The 21,379-nt window shown below is 41.0% G+C and overlaps 1 protein-coding gene and 1 long non-coding RNA gene across 2 annotated transcripts in view; one reads left to right on the top strand and one right to left on the bottom strand.

Annotated features, from left to right (window-relative positions):
- The window catches only part of LOC144467013 (uncharacterized), a 39,771-nt gene extending 38,254 nt beyond the window's left edge, over nucleotides 1-1,517 (bottom strand). Inside the window, exon 1 of the long non-coding RNA XR_013493405.1 lies at nucleotides 1,387-1,517. This is a non-coding gene — a long non-coding RNA (uncharacterized LOC144467013). The remainder of the gene's footprint in view (nucleotides 1-1,386) is intronic.
- Nucleotides 1,375-12,478, top strand: tmx1 (thioredoxin-related transmembrane protein 1). The gene is made up of 8 exons (XM_033643117.2): nucleotides 1,375-1,653; nucleotides 2,033-2,148; nucleotides 4,332-4,377; nucleotides 5,436-5,564; nucleotides 5,981-6,026; nucleotides 8,096-8,197; nucleotides 8,317-8,383; nucleotides 8,493-12,478. The coding sequence occupies exons 1-8, from the start codon at nucleotides 1,451-1,453 to the stop codon at nucleotides 8,735-8,737; spliced, it is 954 nt and encodes a 317-aa protein (XP_033499008.1). The 5' UTR covers nucleotides 1,375-1,450; the 3' UTR covers nucleotides 8,738-12,478.
- Nucleotides 12,479-21,379: the final 8,901 nt, after the last annotated feature.

The following is a 21,379-nucleotide window of genomic DNA, read 5'->3' as shown; positions in this document are numbered from 1 at the left end:
GAGGTCTGAGCTAAGCCTTGAACATCCTCGAATTATAGAAATGCCCATTTTCATTCTGGAGTGGTCAAATACAATACTTTGTCGGTGATTTTGGCATCAGACACCAACACCAAAAGCTATTTTTCGCAGCGGTATGATGCTGCATCAGTTTGCCAGGCGGAACCTTTCGCGACCTTATGATATGCTGCCGGTCGGCCAGAAGGCACCTGTCCCTGCAGTATGATACGTGGATGGATGGAATCAGTACATAACGCAGTCAGATGGTACCGGTCCCATTAGTATGACACACCACTGTACTGCAGCAGCTGGTAACGCTGCCAGTGACAATGTAATGTAAGGAGCTAGACAGTCCTTATAGGGCAGGTTGGAGGACTTGTGGATGGGTCCAACAAACCCTGGACTTTCACCCAGGAGGCCAGTGTTCGCTTCCTGTATGAATGTAGAGCCAAACTATGATGTTTTTTTCCCTTATCCTTACCACTGTGCTTTTGTTGCCTAAACCAGTGGTTCCAAACTAGTGGGTGGCAGAATTTCCATGACTGAGCTTTTACATTCAAGTGCTGTTTTCTGCTGTAGAGTGAGTGACTAATTGACACCTACATGACAGAGACAGCAAAGTAGTTCAACGACATAGCCAAACTCAAGTATGACGCTGACTGTATTTAATTGTGGGACCTCAAACTAATGGCTAAGGAGACATCTGGACCCTGTGGGTGGACCAGTTGGGAACCACTGGCCTAAAACAAACCATGTGCTGACGCCAAAGGATACCTTGTGCGGAACATGAAGACACTAAAGTCCACTGATATGTGACAACACTGATAATGTGATGTACATATGAGCTATGCAGGGCTGCTGTGACTGGCTCCTGGCCCCCTGTCATTTTGCATAAGTGGCCCCTGAGCAAAGCAAGTTGAGTATCCCTGATGTAGAGTATTTTTACACTGCAGTGTTCCTACTTCATTAAAGTAAAGGATCTGAATACGTCTTCAATCACTGTCTGTCATACATCCATCCATTTCCTCTCACATGCCTCACTCAAAGCTTTGAGTTATTTTAGGAGCAATGGCACCACCTGCTGGAGATAAAAAGTAAATAAGAATGGACTAAAGTAGTCTCAGTTTTATGGACTTGACAGGCTGCTTAACTGTATTGCCTTTAGTTGGTTTAATTTAACATTCAATAGGGAAACCTGTATAAGATCATTTAGATGTCCGCCATTATTTAACAGTTAGCTTAGCACATCCTTACATGCTAACATTTGCATCGCTAACGTTGCTTTCTTTGCTGTTTCACGACTAAGCAAACAACACCAGATAACTGTTCATATTATCTGTATTTTCTAAAGATAATTTCAGACTTTTTCAGCAGATAAAAACTACCCACCTGACTCGGACGTGAAGGCGCAGAGCGGAAGTGAGCACTGCAGGCTGTGTCAAACAGATCAGACATGGCGTGTCTGCTAGCTTACAGCAACACAGGCTCCACAATGTTTTCTGCCACACGGAGAACAAAACCCCACCCGTGGATATGCTGTTTGCTCCTGGTGGTGTTGTTAACGTCGCTGCCAGCCTCGGCAAAGCGGGACGGCCTGAGGGAAGTGACCGACGGGACCTGGGAGGAAATCCTGACAGGAGAATGGATGATTGAATTGTCAGTGTCCTGCTAACGGCTAGTGCCAACGGCTAACCGGCTAGCTAGCTAGCTTGTCAGTTATCTTTGCTGTTTTGAGCTCGAGCTCGATTTCCGGTCAGATTCAAGCTTAAATGCGCTGTCTTATCTGATTATTATCTAATCTGCCTCCATGCAGTGCTGTCGAGTCTCTAAATATCCAGCTAAGCTAACAGCTACCATCTGTAGCTAGCTAACCAGGTTGCCACAGAGTTATATGCTAGCCAGTTTGCTAAGTTAGAAGCTAAAATACACAGGTCATCAGTACATTTCAGCCTGGACTTGGTGTTTATATGAAGGTTAATGTGAGTGATTGTTCAGTTCATCTGAGGCTTTACTTGTGACACTTGATCCCCCTCAGCTACGCACCCTGGTGTCCAGCATGCCAGCAGCTCCAGCCAGCGTGGAAGGAGTTCGCGGAATGGGGGGAGGACATGGGGGTCAACATAGCCAAAGTGGATGTGACAGAACAACCCGGTAAGCCTGAATAACCTTTGCCAGCTGGCAGCTACACTGAGACTGCTGCATGCATAACAAAGCTGAGCCTGTGAAGCTCAGTGTAGCATGTCCATACTGTGCTGAGCAGCAGGACAAAACAGCTCCCAGCAGCTCTGCAGTAAACACCAGTCAGCTGAGACCTGTTATGTCCAGTTTTGGTGAGGCTGTGTCAGAGAGGTGTTGATTCAGTTGTGCTTATTTTGGCTCTATTCCACTATAGACAAGACCTTGCTTATGTAATGTACTAGAACATTCAACTGTATGGTAAAGGAGGTGCTTATAATACTTGGTCCTCCCAGTTTCTGCTGGCGATGACCACAGACTGACTCAGTGATTCCCTAAAGTAATACACAGTCGATACACAGACTCCCATTTGACGAGAATTGAATTCTATCTGAAAAGATTGTGGTTGCTAGTTATGGATTAGATCAGAATTCTGTAGTTATCAGCTGCAACTGAGGAGATACTCATGGAGGAAGTGAAACCCATGATCAGAATACTCACTCTCATGACTCCTACTCACATTGGGCTCACTACAATAGTGAAATAAATAGTGAACTAAACTGTTCCCCATTTTTGTGGTGACCCCTGGAGCTCCCTCAAGGACCCCTGGATGGGAATCACTGGACTAGATATTCAGTCAGTCAAGTGAAATGTGATCCCATCAGCTCCTTTAACTTGTGGACTGTAATTTAGTCTCTTCTAACATTGTTGGCTGCTGCAACATAATGGTCCATGTGTCCAGATGGTTCTGGTAATCCATGGTTTGTGGTTGTGGAATGTTTAAACTGTCCACACATCCCAATCTCGATGGCCTTATGGTCGCACCACCTGAACACAGGCAGTGACGCTCTGCAGCCGGCTTTGCACAGCATGTAGCAGTGATCCACAGCAGGATCAGGACAGCACCTCACATTCCCACTGACACATCAATTCTTATTCGCTGTAAACCACACCTCTCCTCCTCCTCTCCTCTGTTGGATCGGCATGTAGAAAAAGAGACTCCTGGTTGAAAGGTTAATACAATTCCTGATATTGTGTTGGAAACTGATGAGGACACAGAGCTTGTCTAGTTTATGTCCAGTATTATAATTTACATATGAGAAACACCTCAGTATATGGCAACACAGTTCAACTGCACTACAAACTACAGCCTCCAAAATGACCTCAAACTTGAGTCAGCACCTCTCTAAAACTAATTAAAAAACCTCTTTAGATCCTTCATGAAAGTAGGATTTACTGCATAGATTTGGAAATAATAAACTGGCAACTGAGTGTAACTTTGCAGTATTTGTTTAAGATACACCAGCAATTCAGGAATTAATGTACAACCTAGTATTACAGTTACAAATTCTGTTCAAAGACTGGGCTACATAGATAAAAATCCTCTATTACAGTAAATGTAATTTAGTAACATGATATTGATGTAAACTTTCTGGAAAATCTATTGATAGACTGTTTATTTATAGAATAACTGGTCAGGAAAGTCTAGCAAGTGGAATACCAGACCGTTCAAGCCTCAAAGGCCCCCTATTACACCAAAGAAAAAAATCAGAAGAATCAAATAATGCCAAAAACAGTCCTGCTCATTGATTTTGCAACACTTTCTACAATTATCTAAAACAGAAATACCACATGGACCCTTACCACAGTCTTCTTGATATTATAGCATAATCTCAACAGATATGTATAATGTGTCACAGTATAACTTCAGTATGTGTCACTTGTTAGAGGCCATTTGTAAATGAGTTTCAAAGGCAACGTTAGGCAGGTTGTCAAGGTACAAAAACACCAGATAGCTGGTACCAGATTTGTAAGTGCACCAGTTTCCATTTGTGTAAAGGTATGTTATTTAGCAAGTTGAATTGTCTCAAAATTCCTGACAGCATTCTTATCCAGAGGGAAACTGCACTGCTGAAAAGGAGCAGTGGGCAGCAACATGCAGACTCTCTAAACATGGACTGAAAGACTGGTTATTTTGGTTATGAATATAACAAATAACAACCTGAATATGAGCTTTAACAAAGTGATATGAAATCTAAGTGTTCATGTTAGCCAGTGGTGCAGTGGAGCTGCTGTCAGACATTATTTCAGCCAGTTCAATTATGAGTCAGACTGTTCCTTCCTGCACGCTGACTGTCCTCTGTCTCCTCTCTCTGAAGGTCTGAGTGGGCGATTCATCATCACTTCACTTCCGACTATTTACCAGTAAGTTCATAGTTATTCTGTGGTTTTTTGCTTCATCGTGTCTGCCTTCTTGTGGTGTATGCAATACGGATGTGCACCATCTTGAAAGAAAATAATCTAGTGGGTTTAGCTAAGTTTGGTTTCTCTTAGTACTAGTTTAGTACTCATAGCTCATCAGTTCTCTTTAATACATCTATGAGGTCACATTTTAAACAGACTATAGCATGGTGTTTGCAGAATATGTTTAACACAGTCATCAGTAAGGGGAAGAAAACTTGATTCATAGATTTAAACGATTGGACTGGGGACAACACAAAGGGTGCACCTAATGTTGATTAATTAATTAATTTGTCTAGTATTTACTCCAATTAACCATTTAGTCTATAACTTGTCAAGAAATGAATGGAAAAAAACCAGATCAGAAGTTGTTAATTTTCTTCTATGAATTTAAAAATCATCTAACTACTGGTTAAATTAAGAAAACAAAGAAGGTTGAGAAGGTTGCACTGGTGTAAAAATTAGTATTTTCACTCGATTGATGGCTGAAATTGTTTATTTGATTCTCAACAATTTTGCAGGTTTTGTTGATAGTAGTTTTGTCACTATTTCAATTCTCAATCAGTCTCACCAAACGTAACACCAGCAATAATCAGATACAGAAAACCACTTTCTAACCACCACTGACAGCTTTATTATCAGATCCTGTCAAGGCAGAGTTTCCTTTTTATATCTCATTGTTAAAGTTATTTTTTTAAGTCTTAAAAATGCATGTTCTAGTGTAAAAATCCCACATTTGCAAGCTCCAGATTGTAGCTGTATACTTGGCACACAGCATCGTCGACCCCAACGCTTCACTGCAGAGAAAATTTGCACTGATATTTTGGCAGTTATACCACTGGCCTGTCGCCCATCTTCGCTGTCTTACCCTTCAGGCTGTCAATCATCATCAGCTGTCACTGTGTCAGAATACAGCAGTTAAACACACATTTTTTCATGTGTCAGTCCATGAAATGTTCATGACAGAAAATATGCATAAAAATGAAACTGAAATCGTTTTGCATCTGCGTTTTGTACTTCAGCTGTAAAGATGGTGTCTTCAGGAAGTACCAGGGAGCTCGCACTAAAGACGACTTCCTCAGCTTCGTCGATGAGCAGAAGTGGAGATCAGTGGAGCCAGTTTCCTCTTGGTTCGGGCCGTCTTCCTTTCTGTGAGTTTCTACAGCGCCACACGATCGTGGTGATGATAAAGTGTGGTGATGGGGTTACATAGAGCTGACTGTCCATTCCCCCCAATACCAAAAATAGCTCCTCTGGTTACCGGGAGATGTATTTAGATTGATATCACCCAGCTGTGAGGATACACATAGTTAAGGAAACCTTGAAGTTGTCATCACAGTGCCAGTCCAGTGCTTTGTATCACTCTTTTTGAAGCAGAAACAGCATCAGACACCTGCCCTGTTAGCTCTATTATTAGTGTCTCCTCTGTTGCCAGTATAAAATCGGACACACACACACCCTCCCGTCCCCTACTTGTTATTTTTTCATGTTTAGGCTTTGTAGTGATGTTGCAGTTTGACAAATCCGTGTTAAATTACATTCTGTCTTTTTCCTCCTCTCTTGGCAGGATGAATTCGATGTCCGCTTTGTTTAAGCTCTCCATGTTTATCCGGGTAAGTGAGGATTTCACTCTTTGGTTGTGCCGACTGCGAGCATGTAGGTTGTTCTGTATATGACGGTGTTTATTTCAATTCCCACAATCCATTCAGAAGAAGAATGTGCTGCTCAGTGTGAAATTGCATCAGGGAATCAGACCGGCTTTTATCTGCAAAACACAATGGGTCTTTTTTAAAAAAAGAATCAAATCCAGTTTAACAGGGCCGACACATTAGACACAGGAGAAACTGTTTCCGACCTCACTTGTAGCACAGACAATACATATTGTTAGACAGAAGGATGAACTTACAGGAAACATACCCCAGTGCTGAAGTAAATCATCCCGTACAGTGTCTCAGGTTTTTAATTTTAATTATTTTTGACAAAGCAGAAACCAGTCTAGCCTCTGCTGATAGATGACTAGTCGTTTTCACTCTTAAAGGATAAAGCTTGCTTTGTTTCACATTCCTTTAACTCTCAACAAATCCCATGAATAGACAAAAACCAGCAGTGTCAATGGGATTTCCCCAGCCTGCTTGTGCCTCTCAGCCCCAACCCTATACAAATTTAAATCTTTACAGATGGTTCATAAGTATATATTTTAATTTTGTGGAGTTTTTTTTTTTTTTAGTTTTTAGCATAAATTTCTCAATGAAGGATTTTTTTTGGGACTATTTTCATCTGCGTATTAATATACATTTGGTGCTCCAGTGAGAATGTCTGGCAGCTGGATGCTGTTTGTATATGTAGCCTGGAAACCTGATTTATCTACACGCTCATGTTTTATTGGCTCTGGCAGATGATCAAATCCCTAACAGACTTCCACCCGACTTCACCTCATGCGGGCCCATCACAACCATTTATCTAATACGAGGCAGGTTTGATACGATGACTGAGAACTTGCAGAGCCTTCACGCTTCACGCAAAATATGAGATGATGTCATTTTTGGCTCGTGCACCCTCGTGCTGGTGACACAGCAGCTGGCATAAGCCTAGCATAGTAAAGACAACCAAGATGGCTGCAGCTGAGGTGAAACTTTCTGTTGATAGACTGTTTTAGAAAAAAGGCAACACTGGTGCACAGACATATTGATGCTACACGAGAGCTACACGCCTCGTGTGAGACATTTTGGTCTCTGTAGGAACAAAATGAATCATTATCATATATAGACATGTAGTTTTTTGCTTCCTCATGTGTATAAGGCTTCATTGTCCCTGAAGTAAACTGAGTCCTTGGAGAGTTTCATTTGTGTATGAGAAGCTTGCTGTGTTGCTGTTCTCATGACAGTTATCAGTTCACTGGGGGCCTCCCTTTGCCTCCCTTCTGCTGTGCACTTCTTCTTTTAATTATATTATGTGACTGAATGTGTGGTGTTTGGTCAGACCTGCAGAGGACATGCCAGGTGTCAGAGGTCTGACCTTTCAGCTGAAATAGATAAACTGCCTGTTATTATTCTGTTTATCACTTTATTAAATAACACCAAAGATAACTTGATGGTTTCACTCTTTGTTTGTTCACTTCTGCCGCAGCAGTCTACAGCGCTTGATGATGCTCCTTGGAAATTGAAAATTATTTGCAGGCTAGGTGTATGTATTTTAGCTTCCAAATAAGTTAAAAAAATAAAATAAAATAGCTGCACACAGACGCCATTACAGGAGATATGATAAACTCGCTGTCTTTGGTTTAGTTTTACTCAGTGTTTGATGATCCAGGGTGCTTCGGTTGGTTTAAGAGTGGATTGATTTGCAGGATGACGCTATGAATTTATTGTCTTGACTGTCCCGTTTAAAAAAAGAAATGAAAACAAAAATACCCAAACAAGTACTCCCTAAGTAAACAAGCCTTACAGAAACAAAGTTCAAATCAATCGGGTGTCAAACAATGAAAAACTAAGATTAACCAAACAGGCTGCGGGTAAAGACTGTAACCCTGTGGCGTCTTTCACGCACCACACTCACTTCAGCACACCTGCCTTTACTTAAAGGTTCCCGAGATGCCCACGTTCAGCTGTATTCTGTACTATATTGTAGCTGTTACTGACTGTCTGTTCACAGCCTCATGTGAAAATGTCTTTGTGTGTTCCAGCGTTGTCACAACTACATGACAGAGCACCTGGGGATCCCAGTCTGGGGTTCTTATGTTATCTTTGGCTTGGCCACTCTGTTCTCTGGCCTTGCACTGGGACTGGTGAGTACTTATGTAACACTTGATTTTTATAACTATAGTGAATGCTCTTACACGGTTCATTCAGTACAAACACGTGAATTGCCAGTGAATTAATGGTTATTGCTGTCTTGTCTTTGCAGTTACTGGTGTTCATCGCAGATTATGTTTTCCCCTCACGGCGCTTCTCTTCTCCGGATTACTACCAGAGTGAGTTTTTTATGAGATTAAACTAAACACTGCTTTATTTGATGTAAATAAACGACAGAAATCATCATTTCTGAATCATCACTGACTTGTTCTAAATGTTATCCTGCAGAAAAACAGACAATGGAGCAGGCGAGGCTAATCCAGCGACAAGAGGACGAGCACGAGGCTGACGGCGAGGAAGATGACGACGAAGACGACGAAGATGAAGACCAGGATGAGGTCTGGAGGAGGAGGAGGAGAGGGTCCCCAGAGGGCCGCCCAGAACCTAAAGGACAGGGTCTCTCTGATGAAACTCTGAGGAAGAGGGCGGTGGGCAACCGTGAGGAGGAAGACGAGGAGGAGGAGGACACCTAGAGAGTCAGCTCCTACTCAGTTTGAGAAGAGCGTCATGGAGTCGGCAGAGTCAGAGGAGCTTTGGTCCTGAGCAGCAGTGTTTACAGCAGGGAGTCCTTAAATCTCAACCCCACCTGAACCTCCCCTCCTCCTTTTCCTCCTCCTCCTCCTCCTCCTCGGGGTCCCCAGAAACACCTCGCTTCTTTTCTTCTCCTTCCCTTGTTTTGTAACAGGAGCGCTTTAGACTCTCTGTCCACCTGAGCAGCAGGCTCCACCTGGAAAAAGCAAAAACACTCCCGACACCTGTTTCCACTCGTGGAGACCAGTCGCCCGGCTGAGGTTTAAGTATGAAGTGCGGTAGAGCTGGATTTTGCAATGTTGTTTATGCTATGCATCGTTTTTTAAAGATATGTGTGTTTATTATATGTCTTATCTCAGAATTATTATACCAGGCTTGTGTTCGAGGTTTATTCTGTTGAAGTTTATTTCTGTTCTGCTAACGCATACATACAGTTACTTTATGTTTCATGTATATTTTACCCACCCTGACGATTCGACCTAATGTTCACACACCATTCCTCATTTCAGTCTGTGATGGTGGAGAGAGTGAAAAGTAAAGGCCGAAAGTGTTTGTTAGCAAACTTAAGATTTCACCCCTGGGTGATTTGGCAACACCTGTGGTTACCGTGGCAACACCAAGCTCACTTCCTGCTCACTTCTTGTTTCATTACTATTGCAGGGTATTGCAGGATGTACTGGTGAAAAATGAAGGAAGTGATTGTAATCTTGTTTTGTAGATGCATTTTTTCTTGAACAATAGCCGTCAGTGTTAACCTCGACAAACACATGGCATTCCCTGTGACTCGTTCGCAGTGAAGCCACCCTGTGTTTCCCCAGCTGAATGCTTTTAAAGGCCAGTGTGAAGGATGTAGGGGCATCGAAAGGCAGAATTGCTATATAACATCCATAGCTATGTTTTCACAACTTTATAATCACCTGAAAATAATAGTATTTTTTTTTTTTGGCTACCTTAGAATTTTATATCTACGTTCAGAGCAGGCCCTCACCCATGCAGTCCACCAACTTGTTTCTACAGTAGCTCAGAACGGACAAATCAAACACTGGCTCTAAATAGGGCCATTTGCGTTTCAGGTCAGCCCCCGTAGTTCTCCAATGCACTTGGCACATGGGGCGAAGTTTCAGTTCTTCAACCTCATTGCTAGCTGCTGCTAAATTTGACACACTTGACCTTTAATGTGAAGTAGCAGTAGACAATGTTGCTGTATACAGCTCTGCGTTAACACTACAAGTGACAAAGCAACAGCCCGAACAGCTACAGTATTGCCAAGTCGCTGTTGAAGTGTTGCACAAGCGCTCATTGGTACAGTTATGTCATCCTGGGCTTGTGTGTGTCTGCTACTTGCAACAAAGCACCTCGACTGAGCGCCATCTAAAGTTGTATTGGGTAAAAAAAAAATATCTGTGGTTTTCATTAGGGCTGGGCAATGTAAAGATATTACATCGTTATCGAGATATGAGACAACATATCGTCATAGATTTTGGATGCTGTTGTATTGCAATAAGGCATAAATGGTGTTTTTCCCCTCATTTCAAAGGCTGCATGACAGTAAAGGGATATAAATGTATCAACTTACCAGACTTTTCTATTTGTTTTAGCGATTGCTTTAACCCACTTATTGGTTATATTCATATTATGATTAATATTTTCTGAAAAAATAAACAAACAAACAGAAGTCAGACTCATCCCTACAACTTAGTCGCGTCACAGAGGGTATCTGATCAGACTTATTGTTGTGTTTGTTTTTGTTTCTCAGTCCTTGCATTGATGAAGTGCTTTTGAGGAGATTTAAAAATATCGAGATATGTATCGTATATTGAGATATAGCCCTAAATCATGACATAATTTTCTCGACATGTCGCCCAGCCCTAGTTTTCATCAATGTCAAAGCACCATTTTAACATCACATTTCACTGCATCATTGCAGTGCTGCCATCCCCGTCACGTAACAAGTGTTGGGCGTCAGTTTGTAGCGCCACACGTTTTTTTTTTTTTGTTTGTTTTTGTTTTTGTTTTCAGCACCCAGCGCAGGCAGAAGTCTTCCTGAGTTCATTTTTTCCTCAGCAGCAGTTTATGGAGTTTTAAGTCAAAGGGTGGGTAATTGATGAGTCGATATGATCAGAGCTGATCGGATCAGACTGACGGATGAGAGGAGCAGCTGCTGCAGAGTTGAGTGAAAGCAAATTTTTACACCCAGTGCAATGAACGATTAAGTTTTCGCTCCATCTGTGCCCAGAGGTGCACTGTGCTCCGTGAGTGTGGAGCAATAAGTAACCGAAAGGTGTACATATATTCCAGCAGCGCACCTAATGAACAGTCCAGCTCCAAAAATAGAAAATCAAAATGTGGCAGTAGATGTTTTAATTGTTGTGGGCTGCTATAAATAAACTAATGTTTATTTCTAGCATAAAGTGCCAGTGGATAAAAAGAAAAGCCTGTTGCTCGTAGTGTAAACACAGCATCAGAAACCGTGAGACTGAATTAAAATCCAGCCTGGGAATGGCGGACCCCGCCACAAACATGAAAACTGCTACCTAGAGAGGTCGTTACTGACTGTAAATACATCAAATGGCTATTGCAGGAAAAATGCATGAATAGTGGGAATAGCTCTCATGAAAATCTAAAGGATTATACCTTAAAATCTCAGCCCAGTCATTTCCCTCAGTCTGTGTTAAGTGTGCCTCCTTTTCCTCTTGGTCCAGGTATGTTATGGGGCAGGAGCCCTTCATATGGTGTTAGTGCTTTGCTCAGCAGTCAAACTAAAACGTTGACTCTGACTGAGCTGCAGTCCTGTTAGTTTGCAGAAACATCAGGTAGATGCTTAAACAGAAAGGAAGCATATTCACTCCAAATAAAAGGCCTGGTGAATGTTTCTCTGTACTGTATGTCCCCATAATGTATCACACAATCAACCAGAGGGATTTGTTACTTTGTCTTGTGTTACAATGTTTACTTGTGATTCTCTAATTATTAAAGGCCGTTGGCTTAAGGAACCCATATGCCGGCAGGTCTACAGAACAGTATTTGTATGCCGTAAAAAACAAAGGTGGGAGCAGTTTAGGGATTCAGACCTCCTTTTATATGTTGTTAAATACAGAGAGAAGTCTGGCGTATCCGTCCTAACGCTGCTCTGCTTTAGGGAACAGTAAGAGGACCAGAATGAAGCTCTCTGCACGACAAAGGGAGGCATTACTCAGCCTACTGTAATCTTCTTTTAATCACTTTTAATTTGACTTCTTTAGGCTTAAATATCAAATTAAACTTCTGAGGTGAATTTATCTAAAGAGTGTGACTGTGTGTGTTGGTTTCTCATTGAAATCTTGAACAAATTGGCACTCTGATGCTTATTTTCCAGATATTGACGCCACTCTGTCCTCAGCCTGTAACTACTTCAGTCTTGTAAATCAAAAAGGGGAAGTGTGTGTGTGACCAGTGTTTTTAATACACATTTCACTCTTGTTTTGATTAGGCTTATAACAACTGGTAAGGACTTTGATTTATTTTTATGTTGCATTTTATTCCAAGTAAGCTGATTACTTATTTTGGTGACGGTTGAAACAGGTTGCGTTTTTGTACCCGACCACTCTTAACGGCTTGTAGCATTCACTCTTTTACTCTGAGCCGCCTGTGCTCCTTTTATTGTTTGAACATTTCTTTTGAATAAAGGGTTAACTCTGGAAAAACTGTCTCACTTTTGTTGCTTCCAACAGCAATCTGGCACTAATACAAAGCTCCAGTATTTATATTCATCAGTGATGCACACAGGAAATAGAGGAGTCGCTCACAGCTGGAAAAAATTTAAATTGCAAACAGTGCCGAGAACATCCTGGAAAACAAACAAGTATCAAATATTTGGAGAAACACACGCCAAAATATTTCACCATGAAAGTTAATACACAGTGAAGCAGCAGTGGAAAAGTATTCAGGACGTTAACTGAAGAAAATAACTGGTACAACAACATGAAACACATAAATACCACAAATAAAACCCCTGAATTCAAATCCAAAGCATCAGAAAATGTACTTAAAAGTATGAAAAGTAAAAGTACAGCGTCTGCCCCTGTGACTGCTACAGTATCATCATTTGAGTTTAAATAATGATGCATCAGTGTGGCAGTGCTGAATAAATGGGTAGTGCAGTGAAAAGAATTGTCTGTCCACATGTCGGAGTGTATACGACGGCTGCACAGACCTTTAAAGGAACATTATTATGACCACCTGCATCGTCGCCTTTTTTGTTGTGTAAAACCTTTGACTCCACCCTCTAGTGTTATCTATTAGCTGAATGTGTGCTATCATAAAGGACGCATGGAAGTATGAGGCCACTGACGTTTACAACATTTGAAACATCTATTTTCATATGTAGAGGGAAGTATAAATGAGCCTTAAGAGGAAAAATTTGTATTTTGATTTGGGGGTAAACTGTACCTTTGATCTGAAAAGAAGCCAGTAACTGTGAAATAAATGTGGAGTAGAAAACATGCTCTATGTAACTCTGGAGAAAGATAGTTGATGGATGAGTCTCATTCTCGGGTTGGTGATTCAGTACAAGAAGCAAACCAAAGCATCTGCATTTAATGACCTGGGAATGAGATTCAGCAATCAACCATCTTTCTCCAGAGTCACAGACAGAACCTTTACAAGTTTAGTTGTCCCTCTAAAATATAGTTTAGCAGACTTATAACACAGCCTCAAACAGAAATACTCCAGTTGAAGTTTACTTCATTACCGTACAGTTACTTTCTACCTCTGCATTTAGTGTGTGCTTCGTAGCATTTGCATCAAACTGTACAGTATATTATGCACAGCGTAAATCTGCATCATGTTCTGAGCCACAGCCAGAGAAATGAGACAAATTGATCACAAAGATCAACAAAATACTGTTGTTTTTGAACACATTCAAATTAAGAATTAGTTTTATCTAAACTATGAGACTTAGGAATTTTTAAGAAACAATACAATACACAATATATACATTGCTTCATGGCATCAACTCATCATTGCAAAATAAATCAGAAGAATAAAATAAATAGAAATATATCATAGTGAGTGGTCTTTGCCAGCAGGTGTCACTCTTGCACTTTATGTTCATTCATAAAGAAAGTTAATTTGTGCAGCACTTCTCAACAACAAGGCAAAGTGTTTTACAGGAGGACGTAAAAGGCATTAGGAGAAGAAACACGAGGCAGTATAAAAATACATTTGAATAAAAGGTGAAATAAAATAGAGGATGAATATAAGATTAAAAAAAACATGGCTTCCAGTTTATCACAGCACTATACCGTAGGCAGCAGGTGACAGGAAATTTACAGCGGCACTTAATGTGTGTTCCAGCAAACGTAAAGCTACAGATTACATTTCCCCTCATTTGTTCCTCCCCATCTTATGTGGGAGTCATATCCACCCTCCTGAGTGCTGTTTCTCCCCCCTGGATTAAGAGGAAGGCAGGTCTCTAGAGTGGATCTCTAATCAGTCATTGCAGCTGCATGTGCTCTGTTCAGCAGAGTGTAACCTTTGCATGAGGGTGGAGGAGGTGGAAGGTGTTGGAGGGATTCCCTCTGCTGTTCAGACCCGCTGCAGGCCCCTCTGATGTCTCAGCACAGTGAGACTGTAGTGCATGTGTGCACATGGAAAACACCGAGCAGATGCTTGATAAAAGCGGCCTGGCTTTGATTAATCGGGGCACATACAGATTCCTCTGTGCTGGATGGGCAGTCGGCTGTTTTAATGTTCTGCAATGTAAAGTGAATGCAGATGGCTCCGCTGCTGCTTTAGTGGTTTCTGCTCTTGTTCATTTGGTTCGCTCTGGTCCATGTGGTGTTCTATTGTCCCTGTTTCACTTTGATGGGAAACTTTTTAAATGTTTGCAGCAACAAAGGAAATCTGGGTTTCTGCGTTAATAAGCAATAAATTCTCATTTGTATAAAGGAATTTTATCCTCCTTTGAAGCCATGCTGGTGGCTCTAGGGATGTCGATCAGTTGGTGAGCCACTATGGTCCAAACTGAAATATGTCAACGACTATGTGATGGATCGCTGTAAAATTTTGTACAGACATTAATGGTTCCCAAATGATGAATCAACTATGCCAAACCACTGACTTTAACTCTAGTGCCACTCAAGTAGTGACCTCAAAGGCTGAGAAATGAAGCCAATGCTGAAGTGCGAAAAACTGCAGTTCTACAAATGGCCACTTGAGGCTGGCTCCACAACAGAGTAAATCCCCACCATGTTAAAATGCTCAACTTTACAGCAGAAATAAACATGTTTACAGCTTGGTACAAAAATGTTTTTGGTCTCTACAGCTAATTTAAATTTTTATATACCTCACCCGTTTAAATGTTATGAAAGCTTAAAGTTATGCATTAAATATAGGTGGGGCCACTTTGAGTGAAGGGCTGTCTGCTTCTAGCCTGGAAATCCAGACCCAAATCTAGAAAGATTTAGGGTCTGTCTGGCTATGAGTAATGCAAATGGCTCGAGGGGCAGCACCAAGCATACATTTGAAAATATCACTGCACGCAATCAGACCAATCAGAACAATACACGGGGTGACATATCCAGAGCACTACCAGCGGAGCTAACTGGTAGATTAGACTCTTGCCGTATCCGGTCGGCAAAACAGCAAAAACGTCCTTCTTGCAAAGGAAAGATTTGAGTCTTCTGTTCCTCTTTTAGAGAAAAAGCCAAGTCTAACTCGTTCATTGTAGCGGCCAAAGCTGTTTCAAACAACTGGTGTTCATCCGTAGCCATCTTGCAATGTTTACTGACTGATTCCGGACTTTGTCGTCGCAGTGCTGTCGCTGTCATCTGTTTAGCTTGCCTCTGGCCCGCCTATATCAGATACACCGATGTGATTGGTGCAGCTCGGCTCCAAGGTCATGGGTAATGAGCATCATTACTGATTGCCAGAGTGACTCACTGAGCAAATTCAAATTGTGGAAGTGGAAAAGGGATTGCCATGAAATTTGCTTCGGATATTCAAGGGCTGTGGTCAAATGGTCAAAGAAATTTCATCCCATTTCATTCCCTAAACACTTTTCCTTGACCCTGATGGAAAATGGCATGAGCTCAAGGAGAGATGTGAAGGATAAGGACTTAGGAAAAGACAACCACACATGAAAACAACAACTTCTAAAGGAACTGATAAAAACACTGGTGTATAAAAACTGAGGAAATAAAAGACAGTTTAAATGAACTTAAAACTCAAGTAAAATCAGATAAAAGTATGTTTTAAGAAGGGACTTCAAAGAGATCACTGACTCAGCCAACCTGATATCCTCGGGCCGACTGTTCCAGAGCCTCGGGGCAATGACAGCAAACGTTCTGTCTGCTATAGTTTTCAGCCAGACCTCTGGAACAGACAGAAGACCTCAAAGTACGTCCTGATGTGTACGGTAATAGGAGGTCGGAGATGTAGCTTGGAGAGAGACCATGAAGAGCCTTTAAAGAAAATCTGGTCACTGATCACTGATTCTAACTCTTCTTCAGTACCACTGACATTCTCCATCTCGCTCACTAGCTCCACCCACTGGCAAACAAAGCCTTCTCATCCCAGTTGCACAGGTCTGTCAAACAATATGGACACGTCGCACTGAAATACGAATAATCTACTTTAAATGTTGCTGCTGTATAGAATTGTAGGACCACAGCAACAGCTTTCCTTTTGTAAAGGATGGTCCAGTGTATCCTATGCTGTAGGAGATGAGAAAGGAAGCAGTGAAGTACGGAAGCGTATTGCATTACTTTTTCTGAGTAATTTATTTATTTTTCTGTTTTTTTGTGTATTTTTTTCTGTTTTTCTGAGTAATTTATTTATTTTTCTGTTTTTTTTGGTGTATTTTTTTCTGTTTTTCGGAGTAATTTATTTATTTTTCTGTTTTTTTTGTGTAATTTTTTCTGTTTTTCAGAGTAATTTATTTATTTTTCTGTTTTTTGGTGTAATTTTTCTGTTTTTCGGAGTAATTTATTTATTTTTCTGTTTTTCAGCGGGGCGTTACAACGTTAGCTGACAAATTTGTAACAACGTTAACTGACAAATTTGTGATGAGTAAGAATGTCCAAAAAACTGTTAGCTTAACGTTACCTGACATCTGAAATCATGCCCATGAATATAAAACTCAAGTAAAATTAGGAAAGGCTCTCTGATAAAAATGTGTTTAAAGAGGGAATAGAAAAGAGATCACTATGACTGACTTACAAAAACAAAAGCTTAAAATTAAAGACCTTTTTTAACAAATATAAGTCAGTTTAAGCACACTCACCATCCTTGCTACACACCGAGCTGTTTATGTAAACTATACCGGTATGCATATATTTGTTTCTGCTGCAGATCCGTCTCGAGCCAACTGGCACATGATCTCACAGAGTGCTAGATTTCATTATTTACCTTCACTCACCTTTCTGTCTGTATCCGCATCAATCATGTGCTGTCGCTCTGTCGACTCTCAGAATGGAAAAATGTAGCTGCACGCTGACATTTCACTATTTACACTGAGCCGGTTTGTTGGGATCAGAGAGAGTGTGATTGGTGGCACTTTGTTTGGATGTCTAAAATGCATGTTATTCTGAAAGCAACTTAGCAAACTCGTGTGCAGCTAAACATTGTTTTGACTCACACAATTTTATATTAAATTGAAGTTTGAATGAGATGGAGATATTTGGCTCCCAGATGAAGACGTCTTCAGAGGAGCTCATTGGATTATCAAGTATAATTTATACAGTAATGACTGGAAGAAGTGTTCAGATCCTTTAGTGAAGTAAAAGTAGCAATACAGCAATGTAAAATACTGTGTCACCTTTTTCTTCTCACATTAACAGTGTACCTGTGCAGGTCTAATCATAGATATAACTCAAAACACTTGTGTGGGTGTGCTGGTCCTTTAATCTGTGGGCACTAGCTTCCTGTCCACCACCGTCTGTGGCAGAGAACTGACCTGAGAGTCTCTTTATCTGCCGTCATGGCTCCAACCTGAGTCACTTTTTCCACCTCAGTGGTGAGCAGTCTGCTTTCCCACACTCCTCTGCTGTTTCCACTCTCTAAATTCATCCGATTCTCAACGTAAATCAATTTAATTTTCATTTTTGGCGACTCCATTTTTCGGCGAATCTCATAATGATAATGGGCGCGCACTCCACAAAATGATGAATTACACCAAATTGATTGGCAAAGTGCCTCTTCGAGTCTGAAAGTTTCATTATATGAGAATGGAGCTCCTCTTCGGTGTGCAGGACGAGGCAGAGGCATTTTTTGGATTGAGCTCCTTTTTATTTTTTTGGATTTAAATCCCCGGGCCAGTGGCCAGGAGGGTTTTTGCTCAAACCACAAAAATCCATGAGAAAAACAAGGCAGTGTTATATGATCCTGCCTCACTCACTCAGCTACTGGACGCCAGCGAGGTGCGAGTGTGAGCGTTCAACAAGGCAGCACTTGTTCTCTGAGCTGCTGTGTCCCCCCACTGTCCTCCATGTGGTTAGACCATTAAAACCTATACAGGAGATGAAGAGATTCAGACTCCACTGTTTGGGCTTGTAATGATGATTTATTCGTCAATCTGAAATGCTGTGGACGATAATCAGGAGAATGAGACAATGGTTTTTGTTCTGTCTGCTCTCCTTCTTTCTAAAACTTTCTTTCTCGTGTAGAAAAGCAGTAGATCAGTCCAGTCGGTCTCTAATTATGTGAAGACGATGATGCTTTAACAACTGTCACAAGTTCAAAACCTTGGAAGTCTAACAAGCCTCCATACGTTAGCAAGCTGATTCAAAACATAGGCTCAATTTAGGAGAATCTTTCATGCACTGCAAACGTATCTGTAAAAATAAACTTTCAACTCTTAGCTGAGCAACAAGGCAAAGCTTTCAATTTACTGGTCCATCTGCGTCCCAACCCTCACCTATGGTCATGAGCTCTGGGTAGTAACCGAAAGAATGAAGTCGTGGATACAAGCACCCAAAATGAGTTTCCTCCGTGGGGTGTCTGGGCTCAGCCTTAGAGATAGGGTGAGGCGCTCGGACATCCAGAGGGAGCTCAGATTAGAGCTGCTGCTCCTTCGTGTCGAAGGGGGTCAGTTGAGGTGGTTCAGGCATCTGATCAGGATCCTCCTGGGCACCTTCTGTTAGAGGTGTTTTGGGCGTAGGAGGCCCCGGGGCAGACCCAGAACACACTGGAGGGATTACATATCTCATCTGGCCTGGGAACACCTTGGGGTCCCCAGGAGGAGCTGGAAAGCATTGCTGGGGAGAGGGACATGTGCTGCCCTGCAACCCGGCCCCTGATAAGTGGATGAACATGGATGAATGGATATACACCAGTCTTTGACTTGGACTAATCCCTCTGCTTAATTTGAAAACAAAAAGCACACCTATTACATGCAAAAAAAAGTCTAAAACTCTACGTTGAAATAACTGTTCTCTTCATTTTTACCTACTTTATGTGAATATACATATACAGACCCCTTAACTTTTTTAAACACCTCATTGTCTTGTCAATTTAAATCTAAATGGATAAAATTGCCATTTTCACCCATCAATCTTCACCTAATAACCCATAATGGTGGAGTGAAAATCAAGCCAATCACCAGAAAATCTGTTGGCGTTGTACATTTATACAAACCACAGATATGTTACATTTGCATGATATTATGTGGCGGATACACTGTGGTTAATGTGGTCAGGTTTAGGCACAGAAACCACCTGGTTATGGCTGGGAAAAGATCATGTTTTGGCTAAAGATCCACTCTTTGACAGACACCATCTTGGCAGAAGCAGCAGCGATGTCTCGGATAAAAAACAACCTGTTTTTATGGATAAAAAGCACAGACAAATTATTTTTGGACCAGGCTCTAACATGTTTATTTTAACACTGGTGTCTACGGGAATTGACTTCTGTAGTCAGCCTCAAGAGAACTGAAGTTTTTGGCTCTTCCGTGTTGGCTTCACTTTTTGAAGGGTTGTCATGTGCTAAAAAGCAGCTGGAAAAACAGTAACAGGTCTCTACAAAACACCCACATTTGGTGGTGGCTAAAAAGCCGCTGGAAGATTTTGTTGTTTGTTGGTCTTGAAAAGTGGTCTGCAGCTTGGCAGCCATCTCACTTCAGTGACACACCATCCACCATCACCTTCACCTCTTGATGACAAACTCAGCTCATATGCTACCAGAAACATACAAATCTAACATATTTGTGCTTTGCAAAAACATACAATGCTGACATTTTCTTTTGGTGCCTGGGCTGTGAAAATGTGTTTTTAGATTTTTTTTTACTTAAAGACTTTAATCTCTCATTTAGGCCTACATGAGTATTTAGACCATTTGCTGTGGCACACCAAAAGTGGTCAGGTTCATCCTGTTTGCTTTAATTAGTGTCCGGGCAGCTATTGTAATCCTAGGTATTCTTCTTCTTTCTTCTTTCTTCTTCCGAGGAAATCATACTTCCCATGGGTGAAAACTCACCAAACTTTGCACAAAGGTCCAGTCTCATGCCAGATATCCTCAGCTGTAAACTCAAGCCAATAGTCCTGATGGTGGCGCTACAGCAAGTGTCTAAAGTTCAAAACTTTGAAAATTCATAACAAATCAACCATACGTGCTACAACTTCACAACTTTCATCAAACTGTAGCTCCAATACTGAAGAAACTTTTGTACATTTAAACTTATTAAAATTATGAAGTTCATCACTCTGTTTTTTTTTTCAACAACTGTAAAACTTCTTAAACCTATCTCCTCCCACAATTTTTGCTCAGTTGACACCAAACTTGCTACAGAGCATCTTCAGACTGTCCTACAAAAACTATGTTTCTCAGATTTTTGATTTATCAAAAATTGAGCCTACAGTGCATCAAAATGTTTGACTGTAAACGGTACTGTAAACATATACATTCAAGTTCTTGCTAAATAAATCTTCAATGTTCATGAAAAAAATGACAAAATTCTAGAGTCATGGTAGATGATGTGTGGCAAATTTCAGAATTTTATCTCAAAAACTGAATTTTTGACAGCATTTTGAATTTTGCTCTAATGTGAACAATTGGAGTCAATGTAAAAATGGCAATTCTAAACATCATTTTTTTTTCCATGCATGGACGGCTGCTAAACCTGCACATCTGGCTTAGTCAATTTGTGAAGCTATAAATTGTCACTGACTAATTAGCTCAGTGAGATAGAAATTGATTCTTACTCTCAGAGGTTGTGAGTTCAAGCCTCAGCTGATGCAAAATTCCTGTTGCTAAATTCCTAAATGTCTTCCAATTCTTCTGTTTGTTGCTCAGAATTGCCTAAAAATGCCCGGACCCGACCCATCACTGCGCAGCAGCTATAATTACCCTTGAGATGTGCCCAGACCTTGACTGGAGTCCACCTGTGACAGATACAACTGATTGGAGGTATTTAAGGTCCCAATATTCACACTGCATGTCAGGACAAAAACTAAACCATGAGTTCCAAGTACACTGCAAAATTTTAGCAAATATTTAAATTTTGTGCAGATTTCATCACATAAAAGGAAGAGCAAATTAATGAGAAAAGCACAAAAAATCATCAACATAGTGAAGAAAATGTTTTTAAACAGTGTGTTTCTCTGTTCTTT

Source organism: Epinephelus lanceolatus, chromosome 15 (assembly GCF_041903045.1).
Source record: "Epinephelus lanceolatus isolate andai-2023 chromosome 15, ASM4190304v1, whole genome shotgun sequence".
Lineage (NCBI taxonomy): Eukaryota > Metazoa > Chordata > Actinopteri > Perciformes > Serranidae > Epinephelus > Epinephelus lanceolatus.
Note: the sequence above shows the minus strand (reverse complement) of the source record. Positions and strands in the feature narration are given on the sequence as shown.